The sequence below is a fragment of the Pogona vitticeps genome, chromosome 1 (assembly GCF_051106095.1).
Source record: "Pogona vitticeps strain Pit_001003342236 chromosome 1, PviZW2.1, whole genome shotgun sequence".
In the NCBI taxonomy this organism is placed as follows: Eukaryota; Metazoa; Chordata; class Lepidosauria; order Squamata; family Agamidae; genus Pogona; species Pogona vitticeps.
Genome location: NC_135783.1, coordinates 28,268,832 through 28,289,311, shown reverse-complemented (window position 1 = coordinate 28,289,311; position 20,480 = coordinate 28,268,832). Strand labels below are relative to the sequence as shown.

Sequence of the window (20,480 nt, the reverse complement as noted above, 5' to 3'; positions counted from 1 at the left end):
GCACCTGTGGTGCCAATATTGGGATATGAATATCCTATGTCTACTTGTGGGTCAATTTATTGTTTTAATATACTATGATTAGAGATGGGGGTATTTGCATTCTTATACGAATATGAATACCCCCACACAGCTGGACATAACAAGGGTCTGCCCCCCCTGGCCCAGACCTTCTACTCACATATCCGCCACCTCTGCTGGCTTCGCTTTCCCTTCCAATCACTCCGGAGGTTCCGGTTGGCTATCTACTCATCCGCCTATCAGGGAGACTCATCTTCCCTCCTTCTGCTAGGAATGGATAGCCAACCAGGAGCTCTGGAACGATTGGAAGGGAGAGTGGAGCTGGCTGTATGAGTGAGTGGATGAGTGGACAGTCCAGCCACAGGGGGCCAGACCCTCGTTACATCCAGCTGTGCATGGGTATTCATGCGTACAAGAATACAAACACCCCCATCTCTATAATCTTTCCTTATTATAAGTGAACCAGCAGTGGCTAATGAAAGATAAATTATAGATAATAAGAAAAGGAATATACAGTATTAATCAGATATCCTGTATGCAGGAACACAATGCCTTTTGCAACAATAATTATACTTTGGAATTATAATTACCAATCAAAATGGATATTTGAAGTGCTCTGATCAAAAGAAAGTGATAAATGGGGAAGAGCACTCAATTAAGCATCTTTTTGCTGCAGTATACCTAGATATACAAAGTTAGTAATTTCTTAAGCTGAAATCCTACTAGTACTGTGTCGTGAATAAATACCATTCAACTTGGTGGAATTTCTGTCTTGTTAGACATGCATAGGATTGTGCTAAACACATTGCAATAAATTTGCTCAATACTCATGTAACAGGTATAAAAATGTTGCACTGAGAAAGTTATAGGGTATTTTCTGACCATATTGGAATCCAGGGTATTAGGCTGTGGTTGGGGACTGGATTACATTTCCATATTCTTTTTATATACTGAATCCATTGATAGCTCCAGTGATTGCTTCCTCAAACAGCACCAACCTACTGACAGCCAGACTAAGTAATTTTTGTTTGCAGGCATCATGGTTCAGTAACAAGTGGCATGGGACATTTATTGTCCCGATATATTATATTGGCTTGGACCAAAATGTACAGTGGTGGCAAAATGCATTACATTTGTTGGGACAATCTTTGCCCCGGCAATTTTTTCTTTAAATGCCAAGTTGCTGAAACTCAGTGACATTGTTCACAAACTGACAGGTGAGTGTTGGAAAAAAAAAAAGAACATCATAGGTCTGGTTCTACCCTGTTTCCCCGAAAATAAGACCTAACCTGAAAATAAGCCCTAGTATGATTTTTCAGGATGCTCGTAATATAGCCCTACCCCAAAAATAAGCCCTAGATAAGTGAAACCACACCCTCCACCCTTGTGCAGCATTGTGCAGCAACCAGAAGATGACATGACTAGAAAATAAAACATCCCCTGAAAATAAGCCCTAATGCATTTTTGGAGCAAAAATTAATATAAGAGCCTGTCTTATTTTCGGGGAAACACAGTAAATTCTGCAAAAAGAAAGAAAGAAAATATTTGACTCAGTGCAGGATTAGTAAATGAAAATCCATACTGTACTTGCTTTGCAGGTTTGTGTTGCAAACTGGTAAGCTTATTCTTATCAGCTCTAAAGTGGAAAATATCAGCTTACTAATTCTACAAAGTACACCTGTGATTAAAAGTTGCATTATACTGATTATAGATACTGTATATTGGTGGATGTGAATTCACCAGTATGTCTATAATTATATCATGACTATATAATCATGTATTCAGATGTCTCCTTCTGTGGCTAAGTACCCAAATACAATGCCAGCATGTGGCAACACATAGGAGCAGGCGTAATAACTGCAAGCTAGCAACTTGATGCCTAGCCGTTAATCTACAGTATGATCTTATATCTTGTATTAGCATGTTTCACGTTACAGTGGGGTCTCTACTTAAGAACGTCTCTACTTAAGAACAATCCAACTTAAGAACAGCTCCATTTGCTAAATTTTGCTTCTACTTGAGAACAGAAATCCAAGATAAGAACAGGAAAAAAAACCTTTCCTGCTCTTTTTTTAACCTTAGGTCATCTTAGGTTAAAAAAAAAAATCTCCCCCTAGTGGTAGAGTACGTATTAACCAGCTTTGTATTAGTTCCTATGGGAACTAATGCTTCAATGTACGAACACACCTCTACGTAACAAAAAAAACAGCCAGAACGGATTAATTGGTTTTCAGTCCATTCCTATGGGAAATTTTGCTTCAACTTAAGGAAGTTTCAACTTAAGAACACCATTCCAAAATGGATTAAGTTCTTAAGTAGAGTTTCCACTGTAGTTTCTATGGACGGAAAAGAGCAGATACGGATTAAATGATTTTCAATGTGTTCCTATGGGAAATGCAGATTCAACATAAGAACCTTTCAACTTGAGAACCACCTTCCAATACGGATTAAGTTCTTAAGTAGAGACCCCACTGTATTGCCTTGCAAATATCTGTCTTGTCTTGCAAACTGATGATTTGATTCTCTGCAAAAAAAATGGTTAATGACCTTGGAGAGTAAGGAATGATGAAATTCCTGTTAACTAAACAGAAAAACTGAGGAATGTCCAGTTGGATAGGGCGGGAAAATTCTTCTGTTTGGAGAGGGAATAGGAAATATGCTATGTTCCAGGTTCCAAGCAGGGAAGTGACTAAAGCATATAATGCATTCCTTTATTATAATTGTATGATAATATTGGCTGTCATCTTTGCCTACTTAAGTAATTCTCCAGTAAAACTGCTCATGAACTGTACGATATTTGCAATTGCTTCTGAGAGAATATGACAACCTTTATACATATTTAATAACTTTAATTCATTTTAAAACAATTGAGATATGTCAGTGACTTGCCCTACTGTGCTACTAATGGATTATTGGGAGAAGAAGAGGAAGAAATTCTCTAGGAGATGGAAAACTGTTCCTTAGTAGGGAACAGAAGAAAAGTATAAAGGTCCTTAAAGATACATCCTGGTGTTCAGGCCTTCTGTCCTCCATTCATAGGAACAGAAGATAGAAGGCGTATAATAGGATTGTATTTTGCTGACTTTAAAACATGAATGAAATGTGAAGAAGGATGCCAGTCAGTCCAATCAAATTAGGATTTAGAGGGGGGAAAGTGTTTACAGCAGGTTATTTTCCATGGAAATAATGTAGTACTTCACAAACTGAGGGTTTATTAGCTGGGGAAATGTGCTTTTTTCTGAGGAATTATAAAGGAGTGTGTGTATCCATGCTCAGATGTGGGAGCGCAAAAGTGTTATAGTAGTAAGTATGTATACAAAGGGGAGATGTAACCACCTACTTCTTAACTTGATCCTGTAAAAGCTCAGTGGCAAAAAAAAGTCTTAAGAAACAGGAAAGTGTTTTAACAATAACATTTGGTCCAGTCATGTCTGACTCTAGGACGCGGTGCTCATCCCTGTTTCTAAGCCATAGAGCTCTTATTCATAAGCTCTTATGCATACACAGTTTCCCATTCTGGCTGCCAAAGGAAGAAAACAGACCCAGATTCCGCAGTGCTCCTGACATTTATGACCAGTTTGGTGGGCCTAGTCCAATGGTGGCCCACCGTGTGTGTTTCTCAGTTGGGCATCAAGGATGTTGGGATTCATTGGTTATGGCTGGTCCCCAATGGCCAGCCAGATTTGGGGAAAACAAAGCCAAGGCCAGGTCAACTCAGCCTACCTACTTAATGTTTATGTAGTTTCACTGCATCCCTATCTTCTCTCCCACCCTTCAACTCTAGTCACATGGCATGGCTTTGTGAATGCATAAGTAAATCCACCCAAAGAACTTCAGGTATTCTTCATTGCCAAGACCCACGCTCTTAGATTTATTGTGCCCATTCCACTTCTGTCAGAAAAAGTCTAATTTTTGTTTCTTACGGGATTGTTTCCAGATAAAGTGTGTAAGGCGAGCCAGGTAATGCATTAAAAACATATAGAAGTTGTTGCACAGAATGAGTGACTCTCATTCCCACCTATGAACATGGTTGACACAGACAATTTTAAGCATGTATCACATTTCTCTGAAAATAAGCCAGGGTCTTATATTAATTTTTGCTCCCAAAACGCATTAGGGCTTATTATCAGGGGATGTTTTGTTTTACAGCCATGTCATCTTCTTCTGGTTTCTGCACAATGCTGCGCAATGGTGGAGGGCAAGGTTTCACTTAACTGGGGCTTATTTTGGGGGTAGGGTTTATATTACAAGCATCCTGAAAAATCATGCTAGGGCTTATTTTCAGGTTAGGTCTTATTTTCGTGGCAACAGGGTATTAAGGACTAGTTCGTACTCATTCAGATTGTGTGAGAAGAGCTCATAGTTCTCTAACAGAGCCTGGACATAAAAGCTCCCAGGTTTAATCCTGGGCCTTTCCATAAGGCTGTGAAAAGGGCCTCCAATGTTCCTGGTTTTTGCAGGTTGTTCAGTGGTCCTGCCATAGTCATCACCCCATAAAATAGCCAAGTTCCCAAGCTTTAACTTTTCAAAAAAGAAAAAAGAAAGAAAAAGAAGAAGAAGCCACTCATTAGCTAATAAGCAAAGCCATTGGCAGTTCAATTTACAGTATAAACTCATAGATTTGTAAAATGGCCAATTCTCTCCTTGTGCCTGGGTAAATGTTGCCATTTAGGGAGTGCTTGATCTTTCTGCAGTCATATAAAGTCTTTGTTGGAGAGCTGCCTGAAACATGGCACCAAAAACAGTGCAATAAGAGAGATGGAGGGATGTAAGAAACACAGTATCAGTGAAAAGCGTGATGGAAGCTACTAGTAGTAGGCATCCTTCAGTCTCGAAAGACTATGGTATCGTGCTCTGTATGGAGGACTTGGAACAGCGTCTAGTGTGGCTGAGGAGGCCAATTCGAGAGTGACAATCCCTTCCACACTGGAGACAAATCCAATCTGTCCCCTGTCCAGCTCCCTGGTTTTGCTTCCTTTGTGACTTCCTCTTTGCCTCAGCCTGCTGGACAAGGGTCTCTTCAAATTGGGAGAGGCCGTGATGTACTGCCTGCCTCCAGGCTGAACGATCAGATGTCAGAGTTTCCCATCTGTTGAGGTCTATTCCTAAGGCCTTCAGATCCCGCTTGCAGATGTCCTTGTATCGCAGCTGTGGTCTCCCTCTGGGGCGATTTCCCTGCACTAATTCTCCATATAGGAGATCCTTTGGAATCCGACCATCAGCCATTCTCACAACGTGCCCAAGCCAGCGTAGACGTCGCTGTTTCAGTAATGTATGCATGCTGAAAATTCCAGCTCGTTCTAGGACTACTCTATTTGGAACTCTGTCCTGCCAGGTGATACCAAAAATCCGTCGTAGGCAACGCATATGGAAGGTGTTCAGCTTCCTCTCCTGCCAGGCACAAAGTGTCCAGGACTCGCTGCAGTACAGGAGTGTGCTCAGGACACAGGCTCTATAGACCTGGATCTTGGTATGTGTTGTCAGTTTCTTATTGAGCCATACTCTCTTTGTGAGTCTAGAGAACATGGTGGCTGCTTTCCCAATGCGTTTATCCAGCTCGACATCTAGAGAGAGGGTGTCAGAGATGGTTGAGCCAAGGTACACAAAGTCATGAACAACCTCCAATTCTTGTGTGGAGATGGTGATAGAGGGAGGTGAGTCCACACCCTGGCCCATGACTTGTGTTTTCTTCAGGCTGATTGTTAGTCCAAAGTCTTGGCAGGCCTTGCTGAAACGGTTCATGAGTTGTTGGAGGTCTTCAGCAGAGTGGGCAACAATGGCTGCATCGTCTGCAAAGAGGAAGTCCCTCATGCATTTCAGTTGGACTTTGGTCTTCGCTCTCAATCTAGAGAGATTAAAGAGCTTTCCATCTGATCTAGTCCGGAGATAGACACCTTCTGTTGCAGTTCCAAAGGCATGCTTCAGCATGACAGCAAAAAAGATCCCAAAAAGTGTTGGTGCGAGGACACAGCCCTGTTTCACTCCGCTTCGGATGTCAAAGGGATCTGATGTTGAGCCGTCAAAAACTACAGTGCCTTTCATTCCATGGAAGCTACTAGTATTATAATAAAATTATTGTCGTTTAAGACTCTGTTGGACTCTAATTATTTGTGCTGCAACAGGTTTAATATGAAAATCATATGCATCATACTGGGCCTCTAGAAGAAAATTAACCATTCTACACATTTCACAGGCTTCTGGTAGCTGAGTATTAGTCAGAAGAAGGATTGGGAGAAGACAAGGGGACAAAGCATAAAAAAGCTTAGTGAAGTATGAAGATGCTTGCTGTGAATCTTAGATTTCTGGAATGAGGTTTTAAACAATGATGAAAACATAATAGCGTCCTTTGGGAGGATTAACTTCACAATTACTAATCTTGGGAGTACAATGTAGCCCTGAACTGCTTACTCACATGTATTCTCCCTCAAAAATTAAATGGGTCTTTAGGTAAAAATGTGGAATAGGCTATGAAGGCATGTGACAGACAACGCTTACTTGTTTTTGAATTATATATGCAATATATAGAGGAGAGAGGGTATATGAGAGTTAATCTTGACCATTTTGTGATGCTTTGAAGACAAATACTGTAAATTTTGTCTGACATATACCTTCATAGTCCATTTCGTAGGTCTTGCCTATGTTATTACGGACATGCTGGGATGGGAGACTCCAATCAGTAGAATGAGAAGTATCCGAAATACAGAAGATACAAATTTTGTGATTACTTTTTTTTTTTTTTTTGGTAAACCTACAATGTTGCATGTTTCTCTTTTAATCCTAGGTGTTAGTGGGGAGCATGTCCTGTACCTCCTGCTAACTTAAATATAGTTTTCTTTTGCCACACCTCAGAACCCTTGAACTTGCCCTTTCCTTCCTGTTGTTCCTTTCCTCTCTCCTCTATGTTCTACTCTCTGAAAATAGACTTGTGGAGATGTAACTCCGCAGTATATAAAAAGAAAGCATACAAGCATGTACTGTAAGCAAAAGTTGTTCGTTTCCTTTAACAATTACTCATTTTTCCTTTCCAAGAGAGGACATGAGACTTGGTGGATCTCTTCAATTTTTTTTTCTTTGCTAAAAGAGAATAATCAGATTCCAAATCCCATTAACCAGTTTTACGCTCATTAGCAAACAGTAGTTGCCCCCACCCAGAAAATAAAGGGACAAGAAACAAGTAATGGGTTTCAAATTGGGCCACAACTTTATTGTTTAAATCCCCTGACTTTCAGTGAAGTGTAGTGTGCGAACGTTGAGTCAGAGCTAATGGGTCATCCAAGACCCTCTCTGGACTGAGACAGGCAAGCCCCTAGCCCCGAGGTGCTGCTACACCTCACCAGCACTGCCCAGTCTGGCTACTCTGGGGAGATAATCCTTGTCTCCATTACCTATCTAAGTCCCATGACTTGAGGCTGGTTATTGTGTGAGGTTGCCTCAAAGGGCCAATCTCACCTGTACCCCAGAATCCTGTGCTCCACCTTACTCACAGAGGTGACCAAGTTACCCTGAGGGTACCCTGTGGGGGCCCACCACTACCTCTTTCTCAGCACTACCTGCCAGTTTGTGATCTATTTAAGAAATGACACCACACCCAGATCTGCCCATTGTGCCCTGTAAGAATCAGGATGGATGAAAATCCACCCAGGTTTCCCTTTTAATATACCAGTCAGGGGACCCAGGTTGAAAATTCCTATTGGGCCTCTGTTGGTGACCAGAAACGTCATTCTCAGTTACAGGGGGGATGGATGGGCTGCTGACAATAATCCAAAAGAGGCGAACTTCAGGGTGAACCAGCCTTAAAAATGCTTCCTTCACCACCCCTGACACTGGCTTCACAGTGAAGCGCTTGTATCACCCATGCAAACTCACCTCCTCCTTGCCAAAGTGAGGTAATGCTCCCTTTCCCTCCCACCTCTGAGGCCGTCAAGAGTGTGGAGGGGTCATTTCATGTACCATCAATGTACGCAATCCTTTCTCCCTAGTTATCCCCCAAACAGCAGTGGGTGCAAAGTGCTTTGTACACTCAGAAAGTGCAACATATTCAACAAATATAAAATATTCGCTTTCCTTATTTTTATCCTTCTTAATCTTCTGTTTTTACATTTCCTCATAGGCAACACTCAGATTCAAAGACTTCTGTGCTATAGATTTTGCAGTTTTGTGTGTTCTTCCTCTTGCATAATTTTTATACTTTACCATGCCTTTGACCACACCCTCTTAACTATTGTGCAAGTTGCTTGGCAGTAATCCTTATAACTCAGCATGTCTCTCTCTATTTTAATCTGTGAAGTGTTGGGGAGTATGTGGGGAAGGGGTGATCGGTGTGATGGATACAGTAATGGAAAAGGACTCAGGAGACCCAGGTTCCATTCCCCAGCTCTGCCAGTGAAGCTCACTGGGGGTGGAATTGGTAAAACCACTCCTTAATCTTAGAACTGCAGAGCTAGAAGTGACCCTATGGATCATCACGTCGAGCCGCTATCAAGCAGGCATAGTGGGGAAATGAACTCCCAACCAGACCCCTAAACCACTGAGTTATCCAGACAGCACCATTCCATTATGAAGATAAAAAGTAAAGGTAAAGGTTCCCCTTGGCAATTGTCCAGTCATGTCCAACTCTAGGGGGCAGTGCTCATCCCTGTTTCCAAGCCATAGAGCCTGCGTTTGGCCCGTGTTCAAGACGCTGCTGTACCTGGAGCTTCACTGTGGAGGTTAGAAAATGACAAGTGTATTATTAAAACCAGCCATACATTTACAGGGTACTGGTTGGCATAAATCTTCTGCAATACTGTAAGTAAAGTAGTTATTTATATGCACCTGTGAACTAATACAATCAGTGCCTGTGGACTAATGTACAAGTCTGCTCAGTTGCCTCTGATGTGTTTCTATTTTCAAGAAAATTGGTTTTGTTCTGCTGTACTGAAGCCAAATGGCCACGTAGTCTTCTTTTTTTTACCTATACGCAAAATACAAAGAAGAAGAAGTTTTCTGAAGTCTCATGAAGAGATCTTTCTACGATCTTTCCAAGATTCCATTTAAATAGGATTGAATGTTAGTAGAAAAGCAATACACTGTAATTAACTCTTTTTTTCTGATTGTGGCAGTTTTTTACATTTACTAGGAAAAAGGCTGTTTTATTGTGGCTTCCCAGCTGTGGAATGCCCACTCCAAACATTTTCTTCCTGACATCTACTTTGATTTGTATGCCAAAAAAAAAACATATTGTTTACTAAAACATGATGACTTGTTTATTTAGTTGTTTGATCTCACACTCAATAAATCATTCTGATTTATTGCATTTTTATCTGTACTTTAGTTAAATTATGTTCTTCATGGTCTCTGTGAAATCACACATATGGAGGTTCCTTTTGCACCTGTACGAAAATCCTCAGAACTCTCTAGAGTCTTACAGAAAAAGTTAAGACACTCTCCACCACACACGATCCCCACCCTCTATCAAGCCCTCAGTTCCCTTTCTGCCACCCCAGCAAACCTCTAGCGGCTTTCTCTGAGCCTTCAATGTTTTCCTCAGCTTGCTAAGTTTATGTATAGTTCTTACCATTTAATCCTTCACCTTCTCCTCAGTTCCGCTCCTTTGTTCTTTAAAAATGGTTTTGAGATTATTTTTTTCCATTTGTTTAATTATTATTATCCATTAATGACTTTTCCCTCCTTATTAGGTTGGTTGAAGAAGGGCATTGGCTGTGAAACAATATCTCCCTCACTAATGGCCTCTCTTAGTGTCTGTACATCCTCAGTGAGGGGCATCAAATGCACAGTTGATCCATCTGCCACAAATTTATGAATGTTGCCAACAAGTCCTTCTTGAAATCATCCTTGTGGGAGAAATTGTTACGGGCAGTTGATACAATCACCAGAGATACATCTTTGGTTCTGGATGTCTCCATTTGTAAAACTCCCTCAAAACAACTCTGTATGGAGGCAGATACTATTCTAAATTATTACTATCGAAGATCCTTACTCTTATACTGTAGTCGGGTCAATTAACACTACCCATTGATACCCAGGATAGGCTGTTGGCATCTTAAGTCCACTTCACAGCCTCCACCCTGTACTCAAAAAAGGGGAAAGAATTCATGTGAGAGGCACCTGTAAAGCAGCAACCTGACCTCAGCCCTCAGTATTCATCAGCCATTACAAACTGAACGTCACAGCCAGTCTTGATGCTTCATTTGGTAGAGTGGTGATCTCCTCAGTTCCAGTGTGACATCCCACCAGCTGGTAAGTGAGCTTGCAAGTCACCCATATGTGTGATTTTACAGAGATCACAGTGAAGAAAGACAGGTTGCTTACCTGTAACTGTAATTCCTCAAATGGTCATCTGTGAATTCACACAAATTACCGAGCCTCCCCTCAGGCTGCCAAACAGCTCCATTTTTTTTTAACCAGTAGCAGATTTGGGGAACTGAGGGCTCAATACAGGGTGAGGAGGATGCGTGGTGGAGGGGGTATGTCTTCACTCTTTTCTTAGGCTCTCGAAGTTTCTGAGAAGATTCACACAGATATGAAAGAAATCCCAATATGTGTGCATACATAGATGCACAAAGAACTACAGTTACAGGTAAGCAACCTGCCCTTACCTTTGAGTTTCATTTAATTTTGGAGTGCTATCCTGAGCTTAAATTTGATAGCAAGGCAAGGGTACAAAGAATAAATCCAAATCAATTCATCAATATATTTACCTACTGATGTTAAGGTGGTAGGTAGCAGCAGTGTTGAAATCAGCAGCAGGGTTAAAAAGAACAAGCACATTTGATCCTGCAGCTAGATGAATTATGTGCCAAAGGAATTGCAGTTAAAGAGATTATGTGCCAATTTACAAGTTATTTAGTGTGAGATCAAGCAAGACTTGAATATGCAGCCTCCAGAGATAGAAACTGGGCTTCCTAATTACTTCGCCTTAAAGCTACACATTGGCGGAAATCCTTTTGCTTAATGTACAGCTAGAGTACTGTAGTCCCATTTAATCCATGAGGATTTGGTAAGTCAATTCTTCTGTAAATTCCATTGATTCGATTGTCCTACTCTAAGCAATAGGATTTCAGCCATTTGGTCACTTAGCACTAGGTAAATTAAAATTGGCATTTTGCAATTAGTACAAGATAATTTATGCAAACAAGATGTGCCCCTTATAATACTGAGAATTATTTGAGAAGAACACGAAGGTTTATAGCAATGATAAGTGTCATTATTACATCATTTTGTAACAATTAATATGATTAGTGGCCTATTTAATGGAACTAGTGCTAAGTTCTCTTACAGACGCTGCACCATATTGACATGGTTCTTAGGCTTCTTGTTTCTTAAGATTTTAGAAAATACTCATCTTTGTTCTCTGCTTTTATCCTCTCCTTTGGCTTCCAGCTTTGTTATATGCAACAATTTTTGGTAATGTGACAACGATCTTCCAGCAAATGTACGCTAACACAAATAGATACCATGAGATGCTGAACAGTGTCCGCGACTTCCTGAAGCTCTACCAAGTGCCCAAAGGCTTAAGTGAACGTGTAATGGACTATATTGTTTCTACCTGGTCAATGTCCAGGGGCATTGATACAGAGAAGGTGAGCTGTCTTGAATATTGGAAACCTACCATCAAATTCCTTTGTCACTGACACATTGCTAGTTTTGCTTGCAGTAGACTTCAACAGGCCAAAGTTTTTATTAATGCAAATTAGTTAAACAATTGGTATATTTTGGGCTGAAATATTTTTAAAAAACCCTCAGCTTCCTTAAACTCGAAATGTTCAAATGTAGAAATGGGTCAGCTCTCTGCTCTTCTAGTGGCACATAGATTTTCCAATTTTCTTGGAAAAACATCAGGAGCACTTGAATAATTTCTAAAACCAATCTGATGTATCAGAGAAATGGTGTATTCCAGTCACTCCAGTCCCCAGTGAATCTCTCCTACTTCCGTTCATTCAGTGGTACCACAACACAAGCAGTAAGATGAGAAGACAAGGGGCTTTTAAATTCTTCATTTGCCTGATGCTGCCCCAGGACTATGAGGTATTCTCCCAAGGATTTCTGTCTTTGAAAAAGACATCATGATAAGTTTTGCCACATCATTCGTGTATAGATTGAAAAGCTTGGGGCTGTGGATTTATTTTTTGTAACCTTGCCTCCCACCCCCCTTTCTTTTAAACTTTGCAGGATCTGCAGATTTTCCAAAGGGGCCAACTTGGACCATAACAAATATTACCAATGATTATTCAGTTTTCTTAATTCTGGTCTCAATGTTCCATATGCTGCCTTGACGTTGAAACACTCAGGTTTCTTGGATCTTTATTATTATCTTTTGTTAATTTTTTTAAAAAGTTTGATTTCAAACTTTGTTATCCATTTTCTATGTTTCTTTGTGGTTGAAAGGGCAGAATTTAAATACTTGAAAAAAAATTAATACAGACTTACACTGGTTCCACCAAAAGTTCTTTCACTTAAATAAGAGTAGGAAAAGGAATATTAAAATACATCTAATGGACTTTCACTTTGGGGTCTCATTTGAATAAATAGGGAAAAATGATTATTAGAGTATGAAAGGAGCTATATTGAACAGATTTCAGTATCTTACACATCAACATCTTCTACAGCGAAATATGTCATGCAAAGGATTAAAAGAACTTTAGTTTTAATAGAAAAAAATGACACATGTAGGACATTGTACCAGTCCATAAATCTGAAAATTCAGTTCTCAAGGTCCACTGGCTTTGCATGCATTCATAACCTCAAGTACAAAGGGAAATGAATAAATCATGATATCACTTCGCTGACCTTGTATTTGTGTCAGTAGTCACATACCCGTCTAAGCAAGTATTTTGAAGGCAAATTTACCCCTGTATCTATTATCACTGTGTTTTATTTTGCCTGCTTGATGTGATTCACAATGTGCAGAGAAGGTAAAATAATAAAAGCCAAATTAAGCAATTTATGTGCTGCAAATATAAGTCTGCAAATATAATTCTTAACAGATTAGAATGTACAAACTGTTAAAACAAATTAATGATGATCCACTTTGACTATATTAGAACAATGCATATTGATGCAGTTTTAGAAAATAAAATGAAAGCTGCTCTTAAAGCACATGGAAGAAATAAATCAGCAGAAGTAGACAGGATACAGCAAGTGATTGTATCAAAATCCTAACAATCCCCTGAAATTCCACTGAAAACACAGGTGTACAACTTGGGTATGCTGCTCAATTTGTATCTCAGACTGGGTGTCCAGGTTTTGGCCAGGAATACCTTTGCATAGTAAAAACTAGTGTGTCAGCTGCACCCATTCCTAGAGATGTCTAATCCTGCCATTGTGACATATATCTTAATTACATCCTGTCTGGATTACTATTATGCACTCTATGTGAGGCTGCCTTTGGAAAGTTTTCAAAAACTTCAGCAGGTTAAAAATGCTGCAGCCAGATTGTTAACTGGGGCTCCTTACAGGGATCACCTAACCTCCCTGTTATAGCAGTTCCACTGGCTACTGATCCATTTCTGGACACAATTCAAAGTGCTGGTTTTAACCTGTAAAGCCCTAAATGACTTGGGTCCAAGCTGTCTCAAAGATTGCATCTCCCTTTATGATGCTGCCCAGGTGTTAAGATCATCAGAAGGGTCCACCACCTTGGTCCCACCACCCTCACAGGTACATTATTATTTCTTCATTCTTTATTCTATCAGTTAATGCTCCTTCCAACAATTTCTCTCTTTCTAATTCAGTTTTTTGTGTGATACATTCCACATACAAAGCAAACAAAGAAGATAAAATGCATGCTTGCCTGATTGTTTGCCATTTGGAAACCATTCTGTTTCTCCATTTTCTGTTCTAACAGTAGCCTCTTATTCAGAATGTAATTCATGCATCAGAACAATAAATTGTCACAGAATAGCAGTTTCTTTTAGAATGGTCTATAGATTCACTTTAGCTGTTCAAGTTTCAGCTTTTCAGTTAAAGTCTTTTCTGCAATCTATGAAGTAAAAACATATTTTCTTCTGAAATTCTTTGGCACTTTCCATAAGACAAAGCATATTTGCCGTAAGATATCTAGTATCTGTTCATTCTCTTGAGTCCAGCTGAATATTGGGTATTGCTTGCTTCATATACAGGAAAAGTCTTTGTTATATAATATTTTCATATTTGTTTGCATATTCTTGTTAGGATTTTGACAAATTCAGTGTCTGTTGCTTGAAATAGTTCTATTGGTATCCCATCTATTCTTGGTGATTTCTTTCTTTCTAGTGTTTCAAGAATAGCATTCACTTCTTTTTCTAGAATTGCAGGTTCTTCATCACAGGATTCCTCTTCAAAGCAAATTGCCATCCTTTTATCTCTTCTCCAGAGGTCTTCAGTATATGTTTCCACCTTCCATTTATTTCATCCTAGTCAGATAGTGTACTTTCCTGTTGGTCGTTCAGCATTCCTAATCTAACTTTAAATTTCCTTTCTATTTCTTGGATCTTCTGGAAGAGATCTCTTGTTTTTCCTCTTTTGTTGCCTTCTATTTCTTTGCACTGGCTATTATAATAGGTCTCTTTCTCTCTGTGTGATTGCTTCTGAAAAGCTGCATTCAGGATCCTGACCTTATTTTGTTTCTTCCATTACCTGTCAAGGTTTTTTCTTTCCTTTTTTACTACAGGAATTATCTTTTTGCATTCTTCCCTAATAATATATCTAGTTTCAATCTACAAGTCATCTGGTTCACAGTCAGTTGAGTTTAGTAATGCAAATGTATGTGAACTTTAAATTCATCAGGAATGTTGTTTAAATTATATTTTGCCACTAGGATTCTTCAGCTTTACTGTAATGCAGTGTTGCCCAATCTGGGGGTCGTGAGGCCCAAGGGAGTTGCAAAGTGTTTTCTGAGGTGTCCCAGGCTACCTTATATTTGTTGTAGCCCTTGTTAAATAATTTATTCCTTGACCTTTCAGAGCTGGATATTAAAGCTGTATGTGTGTGTATGTATGTATGAGAAACAGGCCATTTGTGGAAGAAAGAAGCCTCTGCTTTATGGGGAAAATGACTTTGTATGCAAACATGGTGGTTGGGTCGCAGGTTACTTGGCTATCATGTCTTGAAAAAGGTTGGGAACCACTGCTCTAATGTTTGATATTAACAGCTCATGATCAGTACCACAGTCTGCTCCTGGTCTTGTTTTAGCAGAGAGGATATAGCTTCTCCATCTCCTGCTTCCTATTATTTAGACTATTGGATTTCTATATTAGCCATCTGGTGATACCTATGTGTACAGTTGCTTGAAACACGTACTTGCAATAAACAGTTTGTTGGCTCATTGGGTAGGAAAACAAAAAGAAATTGAGTTGATAATTAAGAGTGCAAGCTTTCATATCTTGGACACATAATCTATCATGCTAAATTACTGCAATACCTTGTTGAAGAGAAAATTGAGGATAAACACAGAAGAGATAGCAGACGGACCTCTTGTATGAATAACACCAGAGACTCTCTGGGCCTTAATAAAGAAAATGAATCCATATCATTCTGGATGGACAGCTCAGTGGTTTAGGTATCTTTCTGCAAAGCCAAAGCTTGGGAGTCCAATTCCCCACTGTGCCTCCTGCAAGTAAAGCCAGCCTGTGTGGCCTTGGGCAAGCTGCGCAGTCCTAGGATGCCCCCAGAAGGGAATTGTAAACCACTTCTGAGTATTTTCTTCCTGGTGAATCCTTAAAAGGGTTGCCATCAATCCAAATTGACCTGATGTCTCATGGTGATTATTATTAATGCATACAGTGAGAGATTGGTGGAGATAAGCTGCGATGGTAGTCAACCACTGCAACAGAGATGTCACCCAGAAGGAGGGAGGGAGGGAAGGAGGAGAACTGATTGGGGCCGTCCTTTGGGTCTATGAAATTAGACTTCAATGGAATTTCATTTTATTTTACCCCACCTTTCTCCCAAAGAGGGCAGAAACTCCCAGAATCTTCCAGACAGCAGAGACAAAAAAGCAAAAATTTCTAACTTCTGGGGCAGTTCTGTTTACAAGTTAGGAAAATCTGTCGGCTGAACAAAGCTGAGCAGCAGGCCTGCTGTGACCCTCCAGTGCTTGCTTTAGCTGAGGATTTTCCTCTTCTAGTCCTTGATGTCTTTTTCTGTCCTCAGTATGCATTGTTTGCAGGTAAAATTCACGGCTGTAGGTTGTACGAGGACAATCTACAGAAGTACGGACTGGAAATGAAATTTTTCCAGTATTTCTGCTGCAATCTAGTGAATGATAATATTTTATTATGCGTTAATTTATTTTCTGATTCAAAAACTAAAGGAAATTGTGATTCCCCTGATGACACATATATTCCATATGCTTAAAGCATTATCGAAATTAGATACGACTCTTTAGGTATGTGAGACGTATTGTATTCTATTGATTTTACAGCCTTTAAAACCTCTGGTATTTTCATGGTAGTTCAATATCCATCAGAAAATATGGTTGTTCTAAAGGGCTTTGTCTTCTGGCTTATAGAGCCTTAATATTAAAAACTTTATAATTTCATATTGGTCAGGGTCAAGGTTGATTTTTTTTAAATAGGATCCTTTTGAGGAGAAAGGTGAGGTAAAAATATTTTAAATAAATAAATAAATTTTAATCTTCTAATTTTGCCCCCCTTGACAAATCTCTGGTTCAATAATCCCTCAAAGAGTATTGAGAAACTGCCAGTGCCTCCTTACTAATTGAAGTTAATTACTGTTTTTTTCTGCCCTCTAGGCATTTGGAGATGTTTCTATTTATTCCATATAGCCAATGTTTAAGTGGCATGATTGTACAACTGAGTGTCTCAGCACATAAGCAGGGTGCAGCAAATTCCAGATTTAGAGCCGGATGACTAAAATAGCTAAAATGGACTTATTATAAGAAATCAGCTCACTTAAGAGGCAAAAGGATAGATTCCATTGTGCTAGCCACATGTTATTCAAGAGAATAAAGCAGTAGAAACAAGAATTTATTCAATAACAATTAGCTCTGCCCAAAAGGAAGCCAAGATGAATCTCCTGGCACACTGTTATTTAAGAATAAATGAAGGAAATGCAGCACCCTCAGATGCCTTGCATGTAGAGACTAATTCTAGTACTGTTCTCCTAGGTTTTACAGATTTGTCCAAAGGATATGCGAGCAGACATCTGTGTTCACCTGAATCGGAAAGTTTTCAAAGAGCACCCTGCGTTCAGACTGGCTAGCGATGGGTGTCTGCGGGCGCTGGCAATGGAATTTCAGACGGTGCATTGTGCTCCCGGGGATCTCATTTACCATGCTGGGGAAAGTGTGGACAATCTTTGCTTTGTGGTTTCAGGGTCCTTGGAAGTCATTCAGGACGATGAAGTCGTTGCAATTTTGGGTAGGTTCCTCTGCTATATTCTGTCTCGTGTTTCACATATGAAATGCAGCATATAAATAAAACTAATAAATAATAAATAAAGAAATACATGTATACTGTATATCCCATTATTTCTGAGAATGAATGCTGAAGCACCAGTCATGGTGATAAGAGGTACAGGATGGTTTTGCACGGGTGTTCTGTGTTGGTGAATCTGCATGAAGGGCACGATATATATTTAAAGCAATATTTTGAAATTATTATATACGTTCCATAATATACGGTGCATATATTATGCCAGATAGAAGGGAGAATATCTACTTGCTAAATTTGGTAAAAGCTCCCTTCTAATTTGGTGTTCTGTTTCAAATAGCAGCATTTAGTTGTAGTTATCAAATGGTAATGAAATCCCCGAATAAAGCCATTGACACTTTTATCCTCTATGAACTGGTCCTTTTAGGCAGCTATTTAGAGTACTTCGGCAGTCCTAGGAAGGGGAATTGGCTCAATGGTAGAGCACATGCTTGGCACACAGGTTAGTTCACTTCCATAATCATCTGTTCGTGTATGATTAAGAAAGAATCCTTCCTGAAACCCCAAGAAGCTGCTAGTAGTTGTTGGTTAAAGATGGGCATATTTTAAAGAATGGCATATATATTTTTAAATTGCTGTCAAAATGCCTCTAAAATGTCCTTAAAAGAAAATATTGAGGCTGAGTACATACTGTATGCTTTTAAGCCTGCTCTTTGGTCATCTGCAGGAGCAGGTTGATCTACTCCTAAAGATGGTGATCAGATGACATCTTTGTTGGAGTGGACTGGCCCATCCCCATAGTGGTCCTATCTGTACCTTTTTGAGATCCCGTCAAGGGCTTCTACTCTTTTTTGGCATGAGTAGGATCACTCTGGTCTGGATTGGTCCCAGTGTGTATGATCACTGGAACCAATCCAAACAAGCCTTCCGGTTTGAATCTGCCAATATTGTGAAGTGGCTTAATAAGCATGTTATTTCAGGATATTGACAAATTAACCACTTCCTCTGTGTCTTGGCAGAGGGGCAGGGGAAGTAGATTTTTTTAAAACTGTATCACTGATGAGTCACATTAGATATTAAAAGAAACCATTTTCTTTGCCTTCTCTCAAAGGGATGGTCACTTCAGCAACAGGCAGTTTCTTGACCGGCCCTTTAAGAGAAGACAAAGAAAAGATTTTTAATTTTTTAAAAAACTGATGCACTGCATCAGCGGTAGTCCATATACAGTAAGAAAAAAAACCACTCTGCTCCTCTGCTGAGGAGACGAAGTGATTAATGTGCCAGTATTAAAATGTAACCTCACAGTGGCGCTCCCTCCCCGCAGGCAGCATGGACCTATTTTAATGGTCCGCCCTCAAAGGTTACTGGATCCAATGAGATTCTAGGATACCATGAGAGGGATTCCAGTGGTACTGTCTGGCGTTCCTGTCAAAGCTCTGGTTGACAGTTGGTTCTCCGCTGCTACTAGGGCTGTAGACACGATCGCTCCCAAACGGCCTCTCAGGAGCAGAGCTTGGCCAGGATCATGGTATACTCAGGATCTACGAGCAATGAAGTGAATAAGGAGACGGCTAGAGTGCACTTGGAGAAGGGAACCGACGGGTTATAATAAGATAGCTCTCAGGATCACAGCTAACCATTACCTGGCCAAGGTAAAGCCTGCTAGAAGATCTCACTTCGCTGACCGGATAAGCGAAGCTTCCAATCAGCAGGCGGAACTTTTCCGTATAGTTCACGATCTATCTGGAATTGGTCTGGATGAAGGGCCTCCCACTAGCATCTCACCTCCTCCAAAAGTGGAGGCCATCCACCGTGACCGTTCTCCTTTTTTAAATACAATGGATCGAGCAGAGATGTCCAGCGCTCCGCCTTGCCTGGTAATTCTCGACTCCTTTCAGCCTGACACCAGATTTGGTGGACAAGGCGCTTGATCACTGACGGGCTACCACCTCTTCTCTCGACCCTTGCCCGGCTTGGCTAATCAAAGCAGCCAGGCCTGTAACAACTGAATGGGCCACTGCAATAATTAATGGGTCTCTTCAGGAGGGCAGTGTTCCCCTTGCCCTCAAGGAGACACTCATTAGACCCATTAGGAAGAAACCAAATTTGGCGGCGGACGAAATTGGCAATTATAGGCCCGTCGCCAATGTTTCCTTCCTCAGCAAAGTGATTGAGAGGTTGGTGGCAGATCAGCTTCAGGCGCTTCTGGACGAAACCAACGCCCTGGACCCATTCCGGTCACTGGCTGCTCTGCACTGGTTGCCCATCCATTTCCGCATTGACTTCAAAGTGTTAATGATAAAGCCCTAAACGGTTTGGGACTTCAATATTTGGCAGATCATCTTCTTCCAACTAGATCTACCCGACTCACCTGATATAGCCAGCAGGGACGGCTGAGGGGCCTGATGCTGAGGGAAGCCCGGAAGGAAAAAACAAGAAACTGGGCCTTCTCGGCAATGGCCCCTCAGCTGTGGAACACTCTCCCAACTGAAATTCGGCTGGCACCCTTGCTGGGTGTGTTCAAAAGCCAGTTAAAAACTTGGTTATTTAAGCAGGCCTTCCCTCCAGTCAATTAAGTTGTGTGTTTTTTTGTGGTTTTTTTGCCATCTTGATAATGTATTGTTTTAGAATTAATCGTTATAATTGTAATTGTATTTTTAATGATTTTATACATGTTTATATTGATGTGTTTTTATCTATGTAAGTCATCCTGAGTAGACATTGTCTAGAGGGGCGGGGTAAAAATCTAATAAATAAATAAATAAATAAATATTAAGTGACTTCACAATATTGACAGGAGTTTTTTCCATGTAAATTATCAGGTTTGATTAGATCACTCTAATGATCACTCAGTCATACCAAAGTGGCCCACACTAACTTGCTTTCTGCTACTAGCATAGCTGCATGCTAATTTAGGTGTCACTCATATCTAAAAAGTAACTTTGTACTTATTAGTTACATTACTTTTTTCCTGAAATTCACTAGTTATTGGTAACTACATTAGTAAATGGCTTATTCAGAGATTTGATGAGGGTGCAATGTGTCCTTGTATTGGGCAGAAAATGCCTTTGATTAGCCTTCCAGGAAAGA

At 40.2% G+C, this 20,480-nt stretch overlaps 1 protein-coding gene across 4 annotated transcripts in view; it reads left to right on the top strand.

Annotated features, from left to right (window-relative positions):
- KCNH1 (potassium voltage-gated channel subfamily H member 1) overlaps window positions 1–20,480 on the top strand; it is a 320,211-nt gene that overhangs the window by 150,102 nt on the left and 149,629 nt on the right. For 3 of the 4 annotated variants that reach the window (XR_012083630.2, XM_020794609.3, XM_020794610.3), the window contains exons 8-9: window positions 11,401–11,600; window positions 17,126–17,378. The exons of the other annotated variant lie outside the window; for it this stretch is intronic. Coding sequence is in view for 2 of the 3 variants with exons in the window: in XM_020794609.3 (XP_020650268.2) it covers window positions 11,401–11,600; window positions 17,126–17,378 (453 nt within the window). In the remaining variant the exon portion in view is untranslated. The remainder of the gene's footprint in view (window positions 1–11,400; window positions 11,601–17,125; window positions 17,379–20,480) is intronic. 4 annotated transcript variants of the gene reach the window in all.